Source organism: Colossoma macropomum, unplaced genomic scaffold (assembly GCF_904425465.1).
Source record: "Colossoma macropomum unplaced genomic scaffold, Colossoma_macropomum, whole genome shotgun sequence".
NCBI lineage: Eukaryota > Metazoa > Chordata > Actinopteri > Characiformes > Serrasalmidae > Colossoma > Colossoma macropomum.
The window spans coordinates 159,148-179,884 of NW_023495247.1; the positions used below are offsets into that span (position 1 = coordinate 159,148).

A 20,737-nucleotide genomic window follows, 5' to 3' on the forward strand; every position below is an offset into this window, starting at 1 on the left:
GAATTGGTGTGAAACAGTTTTGTTTTGGATCATATTAAATGAAGACACACCTCACTGTGGAGCCACCACTGCACTGAACACACTTGCCACAAAGTATATTGGGATACAAAACAACTAATAAATGGGCAACTTAGAAGAATAAAAACAAACATATAAAGTACCTCCAGTTCAACTTGTAACATCAACACTGCACTGACATGTCACAGTAAATTGTGTTATAGCTAATATTTCATGTATGTAACAACTGTGACCTTCATGACCCTCAACATATCAGTAATGACACGGTTTCCCTCATATAAAAAATGCATACAATTGCAAAGAAAAGACAGATTCAATGATGGCCTTATAGAGCAGTACAATTCAGTCACATTCAACTCCTTCATACTATCAAACTACATCATCCCTCTTCATCAGTGCTTCATATATTACCAATGAGAACATTAGCCTTATTAAAAAATACTGAAATAGCTATCAAACTTCAGTGTAATGACAAAAAAGACAAAATGGAAAAATAAAAGCAATCAAATATAAAAGTAGAAGAAAGTATTCTCTTTGAAAATATTACACAATATTGAATGAGTTCAAGTAACTAATAACAGCTTACAAATGTAAAAAAAAAAACATGAAAAGGATCGGTTGGCACAGAGTGGCAACTGTGGGATGGCAAGTAAAGACGGAGTGAAAAACAGCATAAACCAATGGATACAACACTGTTTTTAGGTTAAGTACAAATATATTAATTCATTTGTTCATATTTACATTTCCAATATTAGATAATAAACAACATGACCCAAACATCTTAACTATATCATTACAGAACGCAAAGAAACATTATGAGCACTTTTTCACAGTTTATAAAAAGGTCTGAAACTTTAAAATTCCGAAACTACAGTGACTTACGGGTTTAAGAACGAGAATATCAATGTCTGTGTCTTTGCTCATTTCTTTTGATGTACTCATGCACTTACTGCCCTTGCTTGAGTGAGTATTTGTGGATAAGTGCTGTTGCGTGTGGGTGTGATGTGTGTACACATGAGCGACATTTGAGACTTACGTCAGGGGGGCAAGCCATCTCAGTCAACTACACAGTAAGTACAAAACCTGTATTTAGCAAATAGCCTACATTTATCAAAGTATAAACAATGTCCTACCGTAAGACGGCACCCACTGGGCACAGCATTTAACGCACTGACCGTTTTTTCCAAGTCTATGTGAATGGCCCGTTCATAATTCAGCACTCCAACAGTCTCTCCTGACTCCTGACTCATGGTGTTTCTCATGTTTTCAGTCGACACAAGCAAGAATAGTTCCATATTGTTCAGTGTGATTTGGCTTTCCATGTCATTTTCCTGAAGGCTCTCGCAGATTTCTGTATGGTTTTGTCCAGTACACCAAAATACAATTCCTTGTAGTAACATAGTAATGCCAAGTAAGACACGGAACTACAGAAAGCGCATAAGTCAACCATGTGCTTCCAGAATTTTTGAAAGTCGCTATCTGTTCCCATTGCTAACAGAGTAGAGACTGTGCTTCTAGTGAGGCTCTTCACCGTGGCATAATTTAAAGTTGGTGACTGCAGTGCTTTCGATAGTACATTGCATTGCTTGGAAACTCCTCACATCAGAACACAGTCCGCCCCCTAATGTTGTAGGGCTCAGTCTCTATACATAGTAAATAGTTTTGTTTTGAAAAATGGCAGTATTCCATGGTTAAAGTGAGTTGACAAACATTTTAGCAGAGACAAATGCCCCCTATTGCCCCCCCCCAAATGTCGCCCATGTGTGTGCATATTTAAACAGTGGTGTGGAGTGGTGTACCGCTATGCGAGGGTGAAGATGCATGTTCTGAGGATGAGGAGATGGATCGTGATGATGATGCCTCTCTTTGCAGCTCCTCCACTTTCTTCTGCAGCTCAGCACGTAAAAACAACAACTCCTTCAAATTCTGATGTACTGGCACCTGTACGAAACGTACAGAAACACACAGTTCAGTAGATTTGGGAGGAAAAAATACTGGTATTGCAAAATGTGGGGTGAAAAAACAGTACACAGAGTTTAATATATAGGTATACTTTTAATGTGTATTAAGCCTATTGGTAAACTAGCTGCATAGAAATCAATTGATTTCTTAGTCTTCAACATGGTGCTGAGTTTTTTCTTTTTGTTTGTTTTTAACTCTTTCTGATGAGACCAAGGAATGTATATGTCTGTGTCCCTGTGATGGACTGGCGACCCGTCCAGGGTGTATCCTGTCTTCCGCCCAGTGACCACTGGGATAAGCTCCAGCACTCCACCCCGACCCAGGATAAGCAGTTTAGAAAGTGTGTGTGTGTGTGTGGTGAGTCCAAGGGATCTGACCATGGTGTTATTAGTAGAAATAGCAATGGTGTCGTCAAGGGGGGAGCCAAGAGGGCCACCATCACCCTGATACCATCGCTGGCCCCCCGGTGAGTGGCATACGCATATGCTGCATAATATGCTTCTATCTGATGTATTACACTAGGTACCATGGCTGTCAACAAATATTCTAAATTCAATTATATAATCAAATTGTTAATCACACACACACACACACACACACACACACACACACACACACACACACACACATTTCATTGTAAAAATTAATGTTCAATTGTGAAAAAAGCAGCAAACTAAAAAGCCCTGTTTGGAAATACTTCAGGGCAGTTCTTATAGGTCAGTAGACAGCAAAATTGTGAAACCTTGAGATGAAGTTTTATGCAAGCTTTGTAAGCATGAGTTAGCCTATTATTCCAGCACTAGCAAGCTGAGGGCATCTGAAAATATGCACCCATATGCATCTGATTCAGTTCCTCCTCAAAGTCACATTCCCCCTGATAGATCATGGTTGCGGGTGTGTGGTGTGTGGGTACACAGCACTGAAACAATGGAAAGCGAAATGGGTAAAAAAAAAGGCTTTTGCCTCAATTTAATAATCCAATCGGTGGCAAAGTGAAGATTTACACCTTTCTTGAATCTTTTTTACTTTATGTAGTTGCAGTGTTGTTTGGTGCTGATTTCTTCTCAGTGAAAGCAGCACGTGAATTTGAGGGGGAACTGAATCTGATGCAACACTCTTGTTGTACTGGTTTGCCCTCTTATGGACAAAATGTGCCAAAACAGATACTTGAATGGTTTGAACCTACATGGTTTTAGATGGGATACTGTCATTTCTGGCCAATTTTGACAGCCCTAATGCACACCAGATAATTAGTAACATTAGCTATAAAATAAAAAAGTATCACAGTATGCAATTCATTAACTCTCATAGTAACATAGTTTTCAACTAGTCAATATACTACAAAAGCATTATCAAGCAAGCATAATAGAATTCCTGAAATTCAGTTACGGCTTATTGTTTGGTGTGCCACCCCAAGATTTAGCTGGATAGCTGGACAGTGTAGTGGATAACCCAGAGGGACACTGGGGTTTAAATTCCCATCCAGGACAGAATTCCACTACTACACCAATAAAGTCCTTGGGCAAGTCTCCTGATGCTACCTTTACCTACCACTGTAAATCACTTTAGAGGTGACTTGTCAGTGCCACCATTAAAACACCAGAGCTTTACTAAAGGCTATGAAAAACTATCCTTTTTTTTAATGTCACTTGCTGAAGCCCTGCAACACAAACAGGAACTAAAAATGCAAAGACGAAAATAGTGATGTCAGATTTCAAGGTTTAACTGACTTGTACTCTGTGTAAACTTAGCTTAGTTTGTCTCAATACAAATTCTCATATAGAACAGAGGAACTCAAAGTGCATTTTCTTAAACCATCTACATATTTCACAAGAGTATTAAATGAGTTTTCCAGTGTAATCACCTGTGGTCTCATGCGAGGGTTCCAGCGCACATAGTAGCCCACCCACAGCTCCAGATGCCTCAGACTGGCCAGGGGATACAGGACATGGTTTTCATAGTCCACATAGAATGGGTTAGTAAAGTCCTCTGGCTGACTGTTAATGTAGGACCACAGAGACACTGTCTTACTCTGCACTTCCTGAGTTAGAAGAAAAATAGAAAGAAAAGCTGTATTTAAGAGAACTGGACAAACTGTACAGTACAAACAGTGTTTCAGTTACAAAGCCTCCCCCATGTGTTATAAAGTGGATCATGCCTTTTCCATCCTCTCCTGCTCACTGCTGTAAAGGAATGTACCAAAGAGGCAGCTGTACAGGTGGTCCAAGATGGTAATAAGAAGGAGTTCATTGAACTCAAATGCAGAGGGAAACTGTGAAAAAAAAACACATACATACAGTTATAACCATAACTAGAACTTACTCTTAATAATATCTAGTACAATGAAGCATGCAGTTTCCTGTTTTGAACGGTAGAGGTACAAAAGGAAACTTAATATTTACTGTAGTACAAATAGATCACCTGTCTCATCATCTGCCACACACAGTCTATGAACTGCACAAAGAGAGGCGAGCGTTCAGAGTTAGCATGATTCTCATCTCCATGACCAACACGCTGCGAAAAAGAGAGGGATAGAGAGAGAGAGAGAGAGAGAGAGAGAGAGAGAGAGAGAGAAAAGGTTAATACATTTTAATATACCCTGGCGTATAATAATAGCCTGGAGTAGTTTGTATTCATATTCAATAGTTAAATAACATAAAGCCAATGTTGTTGCAGATACATGTATAAAATAATTCTAAAACGATGTTTCATCTCTTTCATCTCAACTTCACATGATTCAAATGATTTGTTGGAAGAAGAAATGATAGATGTGCTCAGACTGATGAACAGAGCTGTACATGATTCCAAAATGAATGAGAAAGCTGTATAATATTAAGAATGAACATGTAATACAATTTTTTTTAATAGTAATAATAATAATGACAATAATAATAAAAATAATAATAATAATGATACACAATGTCTAGTATTACAAAAGTGGTGATCAAGTCAAATTTAAAAACAAACAAAACAAAAAAACTATTGTTTACAGGAGATTACAGCACAACACTGATTATTTAATATGTCCTAGTTGTTCCAAGGATACATAAAATATCACAACATGTATTCTGGTGACTAGTTTATATCAATCTACACTTAATCAATCTACATTACTGAATAAATAATAACAATAAAAAAGCGTGAGTGATTTCTAACGTTTGAACAGTATTGTACACGCGCACACCCCCTGCTGTTGGTGCTCACCGAGGCGAACTTGTGTCCGAAGCTGATCCACTCCTTCTCCAGCAGCACCTGGAAGCCCCTGAGCGTGCGGTAGTAGGAGTCCAGCATCAGCATAGCAAGGGAGGTGAGCTGAGCTGTGCGGTCCCAGCCGTCACTGCAGTGCACCACCACTGAGCTCTTACTGGACTCCACTTTATCCGCTATACGCACCGCACCTGCTAACAGCAGCTAACAGCACACACAGAAGTAACCAGTAAAGTTAGGGTAAATAAAGACAGGTGACAAATCACCACTGCAGTGATTAGTTTACACATAGTTTATATATATGTATGGATATTATTCATTACTTTTTCTGTAGAATTTAGGTCATTTGTTCAGTCATCTAGTTAACACGTCCAAAAGCTAAATTAACTATGATAACGAAAAATACCATAGAACCTGACATATGATGTATATTTATACCTTTGTAGATTTTTTTTACATGTAACTTTCATATTTTTATTCAGAAACAAATTCGAATATGCTGTTGTTTTGGTAACAATCGCCAGTTCCATGTGACGTAAAACACTGAACTTGATTAAATAAATAAAACCCCACTTTATACCCATATGTTTTTGGAGATTTCATTTGTGCTCAGGCAGGCTAAGAGAATATATGATTCAAAGGAAATACCATATTTCAGGTATGGACATTACTTTGTTAATGTGGTGGTTAATGTGGGTTTTCTGTGGCACAGCTGCAATGTGGCAGTGTGTTTGGTCTATCTGTGTGAAATAATGCCTGTTGGTTCGCTGTTTCTTCGATCTGGTGTCCATCATAACAGCTCCTTATTTTTGCTACATTTCAGTATTTGTTTGTTTTGAATAGCTTACAAAAGTTCCACAGATAAAAGGTAAAGTAGCTTATCCAACAATGACGCAATAATGGTGTGTGTGTACTGTTTACCCTGATATACTCCAGCCAGTGTGTGGCGTCTATTGCAGAGTGCCAGCGAAGTTCATCGATGGTGGGGTAGACCACTTCCTTCAGCTTCCGCAGAGACTCTCTCATCACATGGATGTTGGGGATATCCAGGAAATTCAATTCCACATGGGGATAAAAACTCTCATTCTCGTAACCTCCGTCTTTCGCCTGGAGATGAAAAGATGAAAACGAGAATTAGAAAGAGTAAGTGAGTGAGTAAAAAATGTAAAAATAGATAGAATCATAATCTTATTGCTGGCGAGAACAAAAGCATGGAATAATTTGATAGTAATTAATTTCTCAATCATAGTTCACGGAAACAAGCGGGTAAATTCTGTTGACAATACAGATTCTGCCAGTGCTGAACTTTCAATCCTTACCACCTCAGTAGGACAGTAGATATTTTATTATGACTTGAATGTGATAAAAAGTTCTTGTTGTGCGTGGAGGCTTGTTTTGCAGAAAGAAAAAAGTATCCTGTACATTTTGTTCATATTTTTGTTATTTGTGGAAACCGAAACAAAAAAATTCAAAGTGCAGACTCGAAACTTGTTGATACAGAATGTAAATCGAATGTACATGTAATTCCCCATGTAATTAACTGTGATCGTGTTAAACTAATTTATCATGTAATTGTGTGATTATATTTAAATAGCATAATAAATAGTTGATAAGTTCATGCTTTTAATGTAATAAATTACATTTTCTTTCCAATTGACTGTAAATCCAGAAAATGATCCAAAAGTATTTATCAACAAAAGAAGTGGAGGGGTGGACACTGGAGGGCTGGAGATATACAACAATATATCATCAGCATACAGAGATATGAATATATAGCTGTCTTCCTTTTATCTTGACAGGCATTATTTCGTATGCTGGCGCATGCTTAAAGCAAGCGCATTCTATTTTTATTTTCATTTTGCACAGTGTCCCAACTTTTTTGGAAATCGTTGTGTATTAATTAATTACTAATATTAGTAATTAATCTTAATAGATTTATTATTTTAATTGTTGACAGCCTTACTAATAAACCTATGATAATCATTCTTCGCAATAATCATATACATATATAAGCACAACTCCATTTTAAACCCTGTCTCAGTCCTCTTTTTACCTTATTAGTGTCAGCGACGCTGCTCTGCCTGGCATCAAATATGGTGAGCTTGTGTGACTGAGCATTGGCATCCATGATGGTCTGCAAGTAACGTTCATCTTCTTTACAGCGCCGGTCTGAGGGGCCCACCAGAGGCTGACTGCAGCGCACGATAGTGGCTTGAGTCTCAGGGTGGATCCATGAGAGGACCTGAGAGAGAGCAGGTGAAAACACATGCCATGTCACACATGAAAAGTGACATCACTAGTAAGCTATTTTACTAGCTGCAGGGAAAAGCAGCCATACATAAATACAGGGCTTCACGATATGGATCAAAATACCACAGCTACATACTGCAATGTCTTGCAGTCTATTAAAACCACACTGGTGAGCTTATGATACGATATGCATTCATTACAAAATTATCCATGTTTGTAGGATCACTTGAATGTCTTCATTCATTAAAACACCAAAAGAACACTCAAGTGTAACATCTGAGATTGAGCAGGATGCTCATCATAGAACAATAAAAATATTTATTTTTAGAAGGCTTGTTTGAAAACTGCAGCCTTCTTCGACATCAGTAGCTAATATTATGATAATGACTAATAATGACTCACAAACAATATATTGTATGGCTCTTTATACATCCATGGGCTACTTGGCCTACAACACAGCATTTAAGATATGAACTTAAAACTATCAACTTATCAACTAGGGATGAACATGATTAACTGATTAACCGTTAACCAACAAATAAACATCACTAGAAGCTCATTTGAATTCCGTTTCCTTTCCAGTAAACAGCACTAAGAACTTATCATCTAAGTTGAGGAACGTTTCTGAATTGTATGCATGAGGGCGCATTAGGTAATTGGTTCTGCTGGAAGCAGAAGCATGCAGCTATGAATAGTGATGTTCTGGACCACTTTTGGAGAGGACGCAGCACGGGTATAATGACGTACCATATCAAAAGCAAATATCCACAAGTGGTAAGAATTTTTTGTTCGTGATCTCGGACAGAAAGTGTGATGTAAGGAAAACCACACATGGGTGTGCAATGTACTTCATCAGCTTTTAATTTTGGTATTCTTGAACATATTTCAGTTGTCATGCCCTCGGTTGAAAGAAAAACGTAGTCTGTGTTTAATACGGTTTCAGCATTACATTCCATTGCATCACCACAGAATACAGCTGATGTGTGCTCTCCTAAGTGTGTGTATATCAGGTATTTTACTACAGCTTCAAATGTGTCTCAGCCAGTCAAATTTAAGAACGGGAACTGTTCATTTTATAACTTATTTTTAATGGATCACATCCTTGTTTCTACGTTTGCCGGATACTGATTAATCGCTGACAATAACTGTCTGTTATCAGTCCAAAGAATTTGCAAACATTTGCATCTCTAATATCAATTACACAACCAGTGAAAAGGCCTGCATTACGAGCAAATAGAAACTGAATCAGTAATAGTGGACACACATGTGCACACACACTAACCGGTATGCGGTGCTTGGCTCTGAAAGAGGCCACTCTTTTAAGCTCATCGTCTTTGATGCTGGTCGGGATGACCAGCAGAGCAGGGTATGTGTCACACACTTCATAACTACTGTTTATCTTACTGATAGTCCAGCTTTCATTAGGCAGACCCTACAGAGAGAGCACAGGAATGAGAGAATGAGTTATTTTAAATCATGATATATTTCTAATTTAATGAAATAGTTACAAAACGTTATAAATATAGAACCTGTCTCTTGTACTCAGCCACTGGGTCATAAACCTTCCATCCATCTACCGGATACTCCTCTTTGTATTGGAAAGCAAACAGAGGCTGGAAAAAAATTAGAATAAATGACTGACAGCTTCCTGAAGCACTCCTCTAATGAGGACTAAGAGCTATTGATGACTAAGTGAGGCTGAGTGCCAGGATTACTGACCAGATCGTTGGACAGAGGGAAGGCGTACTTGGTAAGCGTCTCCACAATCTCCAGCTTACACTGCTCCTCTGTCTTATAGGCAAACCTAGGACTCCTCATGTCCTGAGAGAGAGAGAGAAAGAGAGAGAGAGATGAAAACTTACTGCTGAATTGAATGAATCAGCATTTGTAAAGATCCCCTGGTTTCACAACAGTTTGTCGCATCATTTGCATTAAACATACAGTCCAATAGGGCTGGGCAATATGATGATGAGTTATCACGACAAATTACTTCAACATACAAATTATGTGTATTGTGGATATTGTCAATATTTTTAGAACACTGAACAACTGCCTGTATCAGAAAACCAGCATATAAAAACTGCACAGCAACTATTGCAATATACTTTGTACCAGTTGTTTGTTCCTCCTGTTCCTCTTTAAATAGCTTATTTTTCTGCAAAAACTGAAAAAATCATTGTGCACATTGTAAACAAATCCCTTTTTCAAAGTCTTTTTTAAATGTGGGACTACTGTTTTGCTGCAGTGCCCATTCAAACTTGTTCACAAACAAAATATAGTGATACATACTGGGTATCATGGTGTTTCCCTCAGGTCTGAAACAAAAACTGGTGGACCACCATGAGGTGGTGGGGAGTCTGTTTAAATATATGGACATCCGTACATCAGTGTATTGGGTATTTAAATAAGGCATCGAATAAGCAATGGGATAACACTGGAAATCCTAGAGAGGCACTAGTGGAAATCAACATAATCCCAACAATCAGTACCAGGAAATCAGTAAAGGTTTAGTTTGTGGAGATGACCAGAGGAAAAAAGAGTGATGCTTCCTTGGGCAGCAAAGCTTAGTAGTTTATAAAGAAGAAATATCAGATCAGTATCTGTATTGGCCGATACTTGACATTTCAATATCTGTATCGGAAGGGGGAAAGTGGTATATATGACATCATGATGTCATATTTCTGCCATATCGCCCACCTGTAGGATCCAGGCCAGTGTAGGTCAGTCTCTCACCTTGCAGACGATCTCCATGCCCCGTGTGTTTTCTCCATGGCTCTGAACACTGATGGTCTCCAGCCTGCTGATCGCCCCCAGATTCACATCCAGCACAAATGGAGGATCCTGAAAGGAAAAAAACAAAAACAAAACAAGGACAAAAACATGAGTGAGTTACTTATTTGATCCTTATTTGACCTGCTGCCAATTCAAACCTTCTTTATTTTTACACATGCAACCACATTGCAGTACTGCAAAGGATGAGACGTCCTTACCCTCTCTAGACTGATGAAGTAGAGCTTGTAGTCTGTGACAGTCAGTGTGCCAGTCACAGCTCCAGTGAACGGACAGATGTACATCACATCTTTAGCTACGCAAGACAGAGCAACCAGAGATTTCTTGGTGTTATAACGGAAGCAGGTGGTAAGGAAATATTGCGTGTAGTAAGAAAGAAGACAGGAAGAGACTCACCAGTGGTTTTAATGGTCTCTCCTGGGACCAGTGGAACTTCATCCAGGGGGATCACCCTCTGTGTGTCTTTGAATACCTGCTACTCAAGCAAATTTACTACCCATCAGGACTAAGTCTCAATCGGCAGTCTTAACAAATCAACCCTCAAAAGTACACAGAATCATGCATCATCAATCATACAGTAGCCCATGATTAATAATAATAATAAAAATGAAATGAAATGATCTAAATGTGATGATTCAATAGCACAGATTTAGAATTTGATGCTGATAATAATATTGTTAAATGAAAAAAGCATGCACTTATGTTTCGGCCAAAATAAATTTCTTGGACGTCCTTCAAAAAAACTTTGCGTATTCTTTTTATTATCTACATTCCACTACTGTGTAAACAGTTACAGCAGTCACATTTGTGAATTCAGAGCAAAATAATTTATAGTAATCAGTACAATAAAATTCAATCACGTTAACTTGCTCAAAATTTGATTCAGTTATGATTCTTTAGGAAACAATTCAATGCATAAAACACTGAATGCACTGACTTGTTTAAGAATGAATCAAAAGTGAGATTTACATTACTATTAATAATAATAATAATAATAATAATAAAATGCTAACACACTAGTTTATTGCTATATTTTCTAATCTTTTAGAGTTATAGTGTTCATAGCGAGTTCGTTTTCTGATCCTGAATAATGCATGTTATAAAGGTCATTTCTCTCTGGTCAGCTGATACATTATTTCTACAGTCATGGTTATTTCTGGAGTGTTTATTCAATGTAGTCTGTAATACACTAATGTGATGAGACAGAAGAAGCAAATGGAGCACTGCAGGGAGAGGACAAGCACTCAGCTCAAGTAATAGCTCTACTGACAGTCAGGGTGGAGCAGAAACAGAAGAGTGACAGACAGGACATGCAGTATGTGGTCAGAGAAGTGGCTGAGAGCAGAAAAAGTGAGGAATACTATGGGTTAAAAGAGGAAGACTTGCCACAGCGTGAGGAGGCAGCTCAGAGTCACTGTCACACTGATAACCAAGCTCTTCACTAGAGTCCTGCATACACAGCCGAAGAGGACAGAGGCGGACAGAGAGAAAGAGAGAGAGAAGAAGTGGAAGAAGACAGAATTAACACTGCGATGTAGCGATTAGAATTCATGGGAGTGAAGAAGGGAAGGAGAAAGAGAGGAAAGTGGAAAAAGACAGAGTTAATATTATTAGCAGTGGGAATCACAATATGATACTATCATGATGCATGAACCAATGATGATTCAAGCTCTCTCCTATCACACATTGCTACCGAGCTGGGAAGGTGTGTGTCCTTCAAGGGCCAACTCCTGAATGTTGTGATTCTACCGCAATCTTTATAGATGTACAATGTGCCAAGTATTGCGTTATGACACACTGCAATGTACTGCAGTGTTTTCCTTCTGACTGCAAATCACTCTACAAAAGAAAACTTTCTCTGATTTACAGAATGAAGTTTACACTTTGTTCATTATACTTAAAATACTTTTCATTTAAGCACTAGGAAGTTAACCAAGCAACATTAATGCAATGTTACGGGCATCAACACTTATGTTTCCACTATTTTTTCACCTAAAATATTGTAATACTGCACTTACTGGCCACATTATTAGGTCCACTTACAATGCACATGCACTTTGGTGTTACGATTACAGACTGTAGTCCATCTGTTTCTCTGCATAATTTGTTAGCCCCCCCTTTGCTCTAATAGTAAGGGTTCAGGACCCCATAGGACCACAACAGAGCAGGTACTATTTGGATGGCAGATCATTCTCAGCACTGCAGTGACACTGACATGGTGGTGGTGTTTTAGTGTGTGTTGTGCTGGTACGAGTGGATCAGACACAGAAGTGCTTCTGGAGTTTTTAAACACCTCAGTGTCACTGCTGGACTGAGAATAGTCCACCAACCAAAAATATCCAGCCAACAGTGTCCTGTGGGCAGCGTCCTGTGACCACTGATGAAAGACCAGAGGATGGTCAACACACACTGTGCAGCAACAGACAAGCTATCATCCTTAACTTTACATCCACAAGGTGGACCAACGAGTGGACAGTGAGTGGACACTGGAGTTTATAAACTCCAGCAACACTGCTGTGTCTGATCCACTTGTACCAGCGCAACACTCACTAACACCACCACCACCATGTCAGTGTCACTGCAGTGCTAAGAATGAACCACGACTCAAATAATACCTGCTCTGTGGTGGTCCTATTGGGGTCCTGATCATCAAAGAATGGGATGAAGAAAATCCTAAGAAAGTATGCAGAGAAGCAGATGGACTATAGTATGTAATCATAGAACTACAAAGTGCTCCTGTATGGTAAGTGGACTTCATAAAATGGACAATGAGTGTAAATTCAAGCAAGGTGTACTTAGTGAAGCGACCAGTGACTTTATATATTATAATTTTCCTACCACCCCTAATTGATATATAGTGTTTGGAATTCACAAGAGATAACAGTGGAGGAAGAGAAAACTGCATGAGCCTGGTACCAGGACACCCCCCCGACCCAAAAAAACAGAAAGCTACTTGTTTAATTCTGTCAGCACTTACACCACATGCACGTCCAAGTGCTTACTGTTTAGTTTAGTCAGTGTAACGGTAAAGATGGCTGATAAGTGCATTATACTTCTATTCTTGTTTTCTTTTTCAAAATGGTAGTTTGTAACACAAACTGAATAAAAATTTGTGCAATTTCAGGCTTGTCAGATCACATTCCTTACATACCAAAATAATGCAACAACAGCACTCAGAAATCACGGTATCAACGGAAATGAGCATAAAAAACAACAGAAATAGACACTTTTTTGCATTGGCCTTAAAGGGTTAATACTGCTGTGCAGTGTTTAGAATTCCAGAGAGAGAGAAAAGAATGCAGCAGCAATCACAGAGCCTCTTGAAGACCTATAGGTCACACCCCCTGACACAGAGGCAGGAAGTGTGATGAGAGGAAACAGAGACAGAACACACACATCCCACACACCACTCACCGGACATGACGAGGGGGCTACAGTAATACTTATAACTCTTAACTAATGATAAGGGTGAAGTACCTTGGAACAACGTTTGCTGTAAAAAAAGCCTTCTTAATTAACCTCACAAGCTTATTACATTCTGTGTCCCTATTATCATTATTATTATTATTATTATTGAGTTCTTGTATAGAAAACAATGCAGTTATTTTTAGGTTAAAGAAGTGAGGAGAGGAAGGTTGGTTCTGCCACTGGCTCCTGGCCATTTAAGGGGCTAAGACGGTGCAGAAAGCGCTGAGTAAGTTGCCTCCAATGGTTATGACTTTTACTCTTCTCAAAAATGAAGCCTACATGTTCTCACTGCACCCACAGCAGCGCTGCTGGTTGTGTGGTATATATCTGTTGACATTCTTTTTGCTTATGTTTCTCCACCAAGATAGCAAGCCAAACATCATGTGATCCAACCACCACCGAACCTGCAGAGCATATCTTGATCCTGGAACCTCAGCTTCTCTAAAAAACAGTATCCTACACTGGTGCTCTTTACAATAAAGATTTGTACCTGCTCTCATATATTTGAAGGAATCTAGGCACTCATTGTCAATGCCTTGCCCTGTTCACAGTTCCTTAGTTTCCAGATTTCAGATAAACAAACTGCTTAGATAAGTAATTCAACAACCACTGTACAGTGGATATCCTCAGCCTCAAATCTCCTAGAAAATCAGAAACATGTGAGCTGCAGAAAGCGGAATGCATTCTAAATACAAATCAGTCATTTTCTACTAACTGCATATGGAATGATGTGAGGCTGTGAATCCATCAGAAAGCATCAGATTGTTTATGCACTATGCTTTTACATCAGTGGGCAAGCATAGATGGGAGTCTTCTCGAGAGACAATTATTACTCCATATGTGCTTTTACAAACCACAGTCAGCTGAATGGCAGTCTGTTCTTGTGTGGTTTGTAGAAGCAATGGTTGTTTCTTCAGCCCTCGATTTTTAATGTAACTTGTGAAGTAAGACATTCTGTGTGCATTATTGAAGGGAAAGGCATTTGATAAGGGACCTCCTAAAGATGACAGTGTAGTTTAAGCACTATGTATAAGCTCTTTCCATCATACACTTTTGCAAGCTTGCACTTTCTTGAGTGTTACAAGCTTTTATAGGCCTCTGAAATTGCATTGTTCTGCATCACACCAGAAATAGGAACTCTGGTTCTAAGCTGGTTCTCTCTATGAGAAAAATGAATGTGTTTTCTGAAAATCACTGCCATCGCACGTTAACAACAATGGGCCTCAGATTCATGATGTGTTCTTAAACTCCTGAACTGTTTGCACCTTTGTGCTCTGAGTGTGTGTAGATTCTGTGTGTGTCAGAACAAATCCCAAATAAGACAACATTGGTGAATGTCAGAATCTTTATAAAAACTGCATAAGTGGGTTTTAAGAAGGAATTTTTTCTTAAGAATGGTTGGTGAATGAGGCTCGTTGTTCCAAACTGAACACATTTTGCTATACGGACATTTTTCCTATGAATGTTACCAGGTCCATTAAGCTACAAGATCATTAAGGAGCCCAAATATGAATATTTTTACATACAGCTAACACTGCCAGGCACTGAACTGACATTATAAGACTGGCAACCTGCAGTTTTAGTCATTTGTGTTGGTATATCATAGTATTTTTTAGATTTGTAAGCGTTAGCTTGCTTGCATTTCTGTTTTCCACAGGGCTCAAAAGTAGCGACTTTCAAAAACATTCATTTTTCTCATAGACTAAAACTGCTTAGACCCAGAGTTCCTAATATGGGCATGACGGCGACTCCACAGCTTCAGAGGTCTGTGTTATCTGAATGGTTACTGATAAGGTTACATATAATTACTGTTTAAAAACCGTCTAAGTGCAATATTTCACGATGAACGCACAAATAGACACTATCCAAAATGACCTGGCATAAACTATCATTATATTAATGCGCATTTCAAAGTGAAGAACTCTTTTTCCTTCTTCTTCACCATGGAGATATGAGGACTTGTTATCACAGTGATGATATGCATATTAAATGTCATATAGAAATATAATACACACTCTAGGCAGAAAGGAATTAGCCTGTACTATGTGAGAAAAAAGGGGAAGAGGAAAATAAAGCAGAGTTAAAGGGGTTGCATATGTGCAACATCCCTGAGTACGACTGCTGATGTAGGTCACTTTCTGTCCATCATATTTTCATATAATGGATATAATAAAGCAGTTAGGGAAAGTGACCCATATCAGCAGTTGACCTCTGAGATTTCTGAACATACGGCCCAGCACTCTGAGACAGTCTTACCCTTAAATTCGGCCTCTTGGATACCTGCAAATCACAGACGATAACAAGACAGACATGAGGTTACAAACATGCACACACTCAATACCAGCAATGGCTGGATTTCCTACAACAGCTCACTCCTGGAGTACCTCTGTCCTGCATATTCTGGTATTTTCCCTGCTATAATATACTCGATTCACCTGTTTGGGTGATTAACAAGTCCTTCCTGGTGGCCAAGAACATGCAGGGTTTTTGTTTATTTCATTTAGAAAAGAGTGAAACGATTCAGTGAGACTATGTATGTTAGGCCCAAGTATGTTGCTTGTGGCTCCTAAACGTCCAGAAATGGCCCTGATTAGAGCAGGGAAAACACTAAACTACGCACAGACTAGGACTGAGCACCAATGCAATAACTTAATGAGACATCAGCACACAAAAGGTGTCAAGGAATGGCCAAACACACATAGCACGAGGCGCACGCAAAGACTTTTATGAACAACTCGCAAAATTCCTGTTGGTTTATCAACTGTTCAATGCCAAATAAACAGAACTAGAAAAAATTCTTGCCTAACACATTTCTTGCGCTTAAACCAACAAAGCAAAAGCACTTGTGACAAAGAATTACTGGTCTATTATAAGATCACAGTGTAGTATAACCTGTTTCAAAGTAGGTTTATAACTTTTATTTCACATACAAACAGAAGCAAAGCAAAAGCAGATATATACAGACAGGTAACTCAACAGATATTTATAGCAATACGCATTTATTCATGACTGTGTTATGAGCTGTTTATTAATATACATCTCTGACAGTCATGATGTTATTAAGGTGGACACGTATAAGCACGCCGACACACATATCAGCTCTCAAATCTCACCCTATGGTCTACTTTCCACCCGATCTGTGGGTTGAAAAAACAATGCATGCACCACAATGACACGGTGAATGAAGAATGGATCTTATACATACTGACTCTCCAAAAACAGATTTTTCAAAATTTCTGCACAGTTTAATAATTAACATATAAACAAAGTCATAACCAGAGTGGTTAGATATAAAATATTTAGTTCAAGAGAAAATACAGAATTGTTCACAGTGGTGGCGATAGGAACCAGATGTTTGAAGAGTTAAAGGCCTTTAAAAGCTACATCATAGAAAGTTATTACATAAAATGGTTATGAATACGCTGCCTGACATTATAATGTTGCAATAGATTTTTGGCATAAAACATATTTTCAAGTATATGCAGGGTGCAGACATACATGCAGAGTCTTGTAAGGCAAAACAGTACATAAATAATGTTTTTTTTTAATTTACCATGAATTCACCAGTATCAAGATTCAGTACAAAAAAAGAGTCGGGCACCATTTCACATCAAACAACTCTAAATAACTCTTTAATTCTCAATGACTGAATTGTGAAATTTTGCTTCTAGAAACTTGTATTAGGTCTCTGAATCATACAGTGCTTCTTGAATGTAAACAACTTAATGTATTCACAAATGAAATGGTCATTTCCAGACGTGGAACTCAGTCTAGATCTGGGATAAGCTCACCTTGCATTCTCGGCTCACAACCTCAGGAGGAGCACAGCTAGAGATTTGGCTGGAGATGGTGGCTGCGATCAACTGCTTACACCACTCCACGTGGGAACCAGTGGGACTGAGGGAGATACACAGAGAGTATGAGTGAATTCACCCAGCGCTGGATTGGTTGGTTAGTTAATAAGACTCAAGGATGGCGACCAAAGGTGTAACGATTTCATTCCAGTAAAAACAAAACAAAAAGTGGGCAGAGAAGGGGAGTGGCTTATGCCACGCATAGAAATGTTGGTCTAAACCCAAATACAGTGTGGGGACTTTCTGAGGGTGACCTCACCTACATCATCAACTTTTGAGTCCAAACCCGACCCAAGCCTGACAAAATTCTGTCTGAACCTGACCAGCCCTTCGCCACCCAAAGTGCCAAATAAAACCTAATTTTTCTAATAACACTGCCATGTAGCAGTATAGCTGTGATTAGACTACAAATAAATATGGTGAGAAAACAATATATAACAATAAAATAATCTGCTGTCCAAAATTAAAGTTACATTATTCAACAAGCAATGCTTTCAAACAACATCTCAAATGTTTTTAATCTGAATAAGCTTCCCACAATGCGCTGAGGCCTCGTGACCCTCAGTGATAAATTCTGTCAACAATACTGTCAACAACTCCAGCATGGCAGATAAAAATCTTTAAGTTTAATAAAAACCGTTTGAGGTAATGAAGATAATAAAGCAAGGACAACAACTACAGCAGGGGAAAATCTGTTAGAAGTGGAAGGTGGGCTGTGAGAACCCAAATGCGAAGTCTTAGTCTAAGCCCAACACGTATTTGGCAAACGATGTCCAGCTCTGACTGGACCCATGATGGACATTTGGTGCATCACGTTCAGACAAACTCATGCTCTATTTCATGCACCCACGCCTTTTTTCTTATGTTGCTTACAAATTCTACAGGTTAAGTAGTCTTTAGCCATGTTCAAGCTGAATTACCAACGAGATCAGTGATTTTAATCCAGTATGAATCAGTCAGTCCATAGTTTTTACAAGTCTGTTAAGTAATAACTATAGACCAACTTACATTCTTACAGCTCCAACTTACACTTCGTCAAATCCAGAGCTCTTTCAGTAATAGCAGTCCTGCTGGAATCAACCTCACGGTAATGTAACAATAAATCCTGCTGACAGACAAGGTGACTGTTTTTTGGTGGCTGAGAGACAAGCGAGTTTGATTGCAGGCCTACTGTAATCTATAACATTTTTGTTGGCCTAATGGCCTAATTAGAAAGAAAACATCTTGGAAGTACTTCTCACAGGGCAGTGCGATTTGTCTTGTTGGGTGGTACTTGTTGGTATTGTATCTGACTAATTGGAAGTTAAATTTTGTTGTTTGCTCATGTGGATGGGTATAATTTTAACCTTAATGCTGATGTGATCCTCTGGGCTATGATGTTTTGGTACATGCTATCTGGAGTAATTTGGGGAAATCCCATTTATCCTGTATGAATCTGACAGTCAAATTCCTCATAAATTACACTACAGCACCTCCTCAATTAAAACTAACCCTAAATAGGGCTTGTGTAGTACATAAACAGAGCTTTCTAGCATCAACACATTTTAACACATAAACTATTTAAAATTTTGACCTCAGGACCGAAAATGGTATGGAGCCAGAAAACATGTTGTACCCCTAACGGCTACTTACTCTACAGTAGTGTTTCTGGTTCCTGGTCATTAAGTAGTAATCAAAACTTGAAAGGTTGCTATGTTAGTTATAGCTGACTTTATCAAAACTTTAACCCAATAACTCAGAGCTTGTGAACTGCCTGTACGTGAGCTACACCAATCAGAAACAACCAAACAGCCATCGGCTGTGACATCACAACCACAGTTAACTGGCAGGTTGCACAACAAGTTCAGTGTTAAAACCTCAAGATGGAAATAGTAGATAGTCTAAGTAACAGACATGCACATTAAAATTAAGATTTTTTAAATAAATTAATCAATATTGGTCAAAAAAAAAAATACATATCTTCCCCAAGTCGTTCAGTCCTATCCTTGAACAGCACTGAGCTGCATATTTGAGTGCTTTTCCTGCTCCAGTACATTCAGCTCATGAAGTAAACAATAAAACCTTCCCGAGCTGTTAGAGTGAGACAGCACCACAGTGTGTGAGCTAGTGTGCAGGAGAGATCTTCTCCAGGACCAGAGCTGATCTTCACCAGCAGTAGAAAGGCTGTGTTTTCATACATCCTGATCTGGAGGGAGTTAAGATGACAGATGGCGTTATGAGGTCACTAAAATGTGTCGGTGGGTTTCAGTGGGGAGCAGCTATAAGCGAGATTTAAGCGCAGGTCGGGTTTGTTTTTTAACAATACGCGGAGTTAAGCTACACTGATAAACAGGCCTACATAGAATAAAGAGCAAACCGCGATGAGATGCACGCAGATGCTCTCATTAATGGCGAGCAGCTCCATGTAACAGCAGATGGGTGGATATGATGAAAACAGCAGACTTAGCAACCGGACTATTGCATCGCATTTCCGACTAATACGGAAAACTCGTTAAAGAGGCTCAACAGTGCAGGGTGACGAGGCTGAAGTTCGCTTCCTATTCGCCAGATTCTTGTTCAAATTGTTCCGTTCCACCTTAAATAGGCGCCAGAATGTAGCTGCTGCACCATTTAAGGTGGACCGGGACAATTCAAATAGATTTGAAATGATTTCAGCTTCGTGCAGGATGCACAGTGAGGTGTGAAGGCTCGCGTCTGTTTCTACACGCAGGCTGTGCAGTGTGCAGTAAAGGCTACATTTATCTTTGGGTTTGGTGTGTAAAGCCCAGCCTCCTCTTTACCCACCTGTCCAGTGAGTCTCCGCTCTCTTGTCTAGACACCGGGACAGCTCCGAGGCTCCGGGGTTTTCTCGGTATCGGGGGAGCCCCGCTGCTCTCTGAGCCTGAGCTCGGCTGTTTCTCCATTTCCCCGGTCTCTGTCTCCTCGGCGGTCCGGGTGTGCAGAGTGTGTTTTTGTGAGCAGAGAGACGTGCTGCTCGTCACTGCGAAGATGCCATGGCCCTGTGTGCTCCGTGCTCTTCCCCTCCCCAGCCGGACGTCGTCACAGCTTCCTGTCGCTTCTGCTCCGCTGATAAACAGCGCTGTTTTCATTCAGTAGTGATGGGAGGCTCGATTCAGTTTAGCGAACCGATTCTGTAAAACTGTTTGGTTCATTGAATCGAGCGTCCGGTTCAACGATTCACTGATTCA

General features: G+C 39.3%; 1 protein-coding gene across 2 annotated transcripts; it reads right to left on the bottom strand.

Moving 5' to 3' along the window:
- Positions 1 to 93: 93 nt before the first annotated feature.
- mtmr1a (myotubularin related protein 1a) lies at positions 94 to 20,609 on the bottom strand. 2 transcript variants are annotated; one of them, XM_036561406.1, is made up of 17 exons: positions 20,334 to 20,609; positions 17,487 to 17,592; positions 16,809 to 16,832; positions 15,952 to 15,975; positions 10,624 to 10,702; positions 10,428 to 10,522; positions 10,171 to 10,278; positions 9,157 to 9,258; positions 8,967 to 9,050; positions 8,720 to 8,869; positions 7,241 to 7,429; positions 6,109 to 6,294; positions 5,185 to 5,391; positions 4,402 to 4,494; positions 4,139 to 4,252; positions 3,845 to 4,021; positions 94 to 1,959 (listed from the first exon to the last, which is right to left on the bottom strand). In XM_036561406.1, exons 1-17 carry the CDS (start codon positions 20,450 to 20,452, stop codon positions 1,792 to 1,794), a joined length of 2,025 nt encoding a protein of 674 aa, XP_036417299.1. In that variant the 5' UTR covers positions 20,453 to 20,609; the 3' UTR covers positions 94 to 1,791. The 2 variants fall into 2 exon arrangements, with proteins under 2 accessions (XP_036417299.1, XP_036417300.1); XM_036561407.1 differs by lacking the exon at positions 16,809 to 16,832.
- Positions 20,610 to 20,737: the final 128 nt, after the last annotated feature.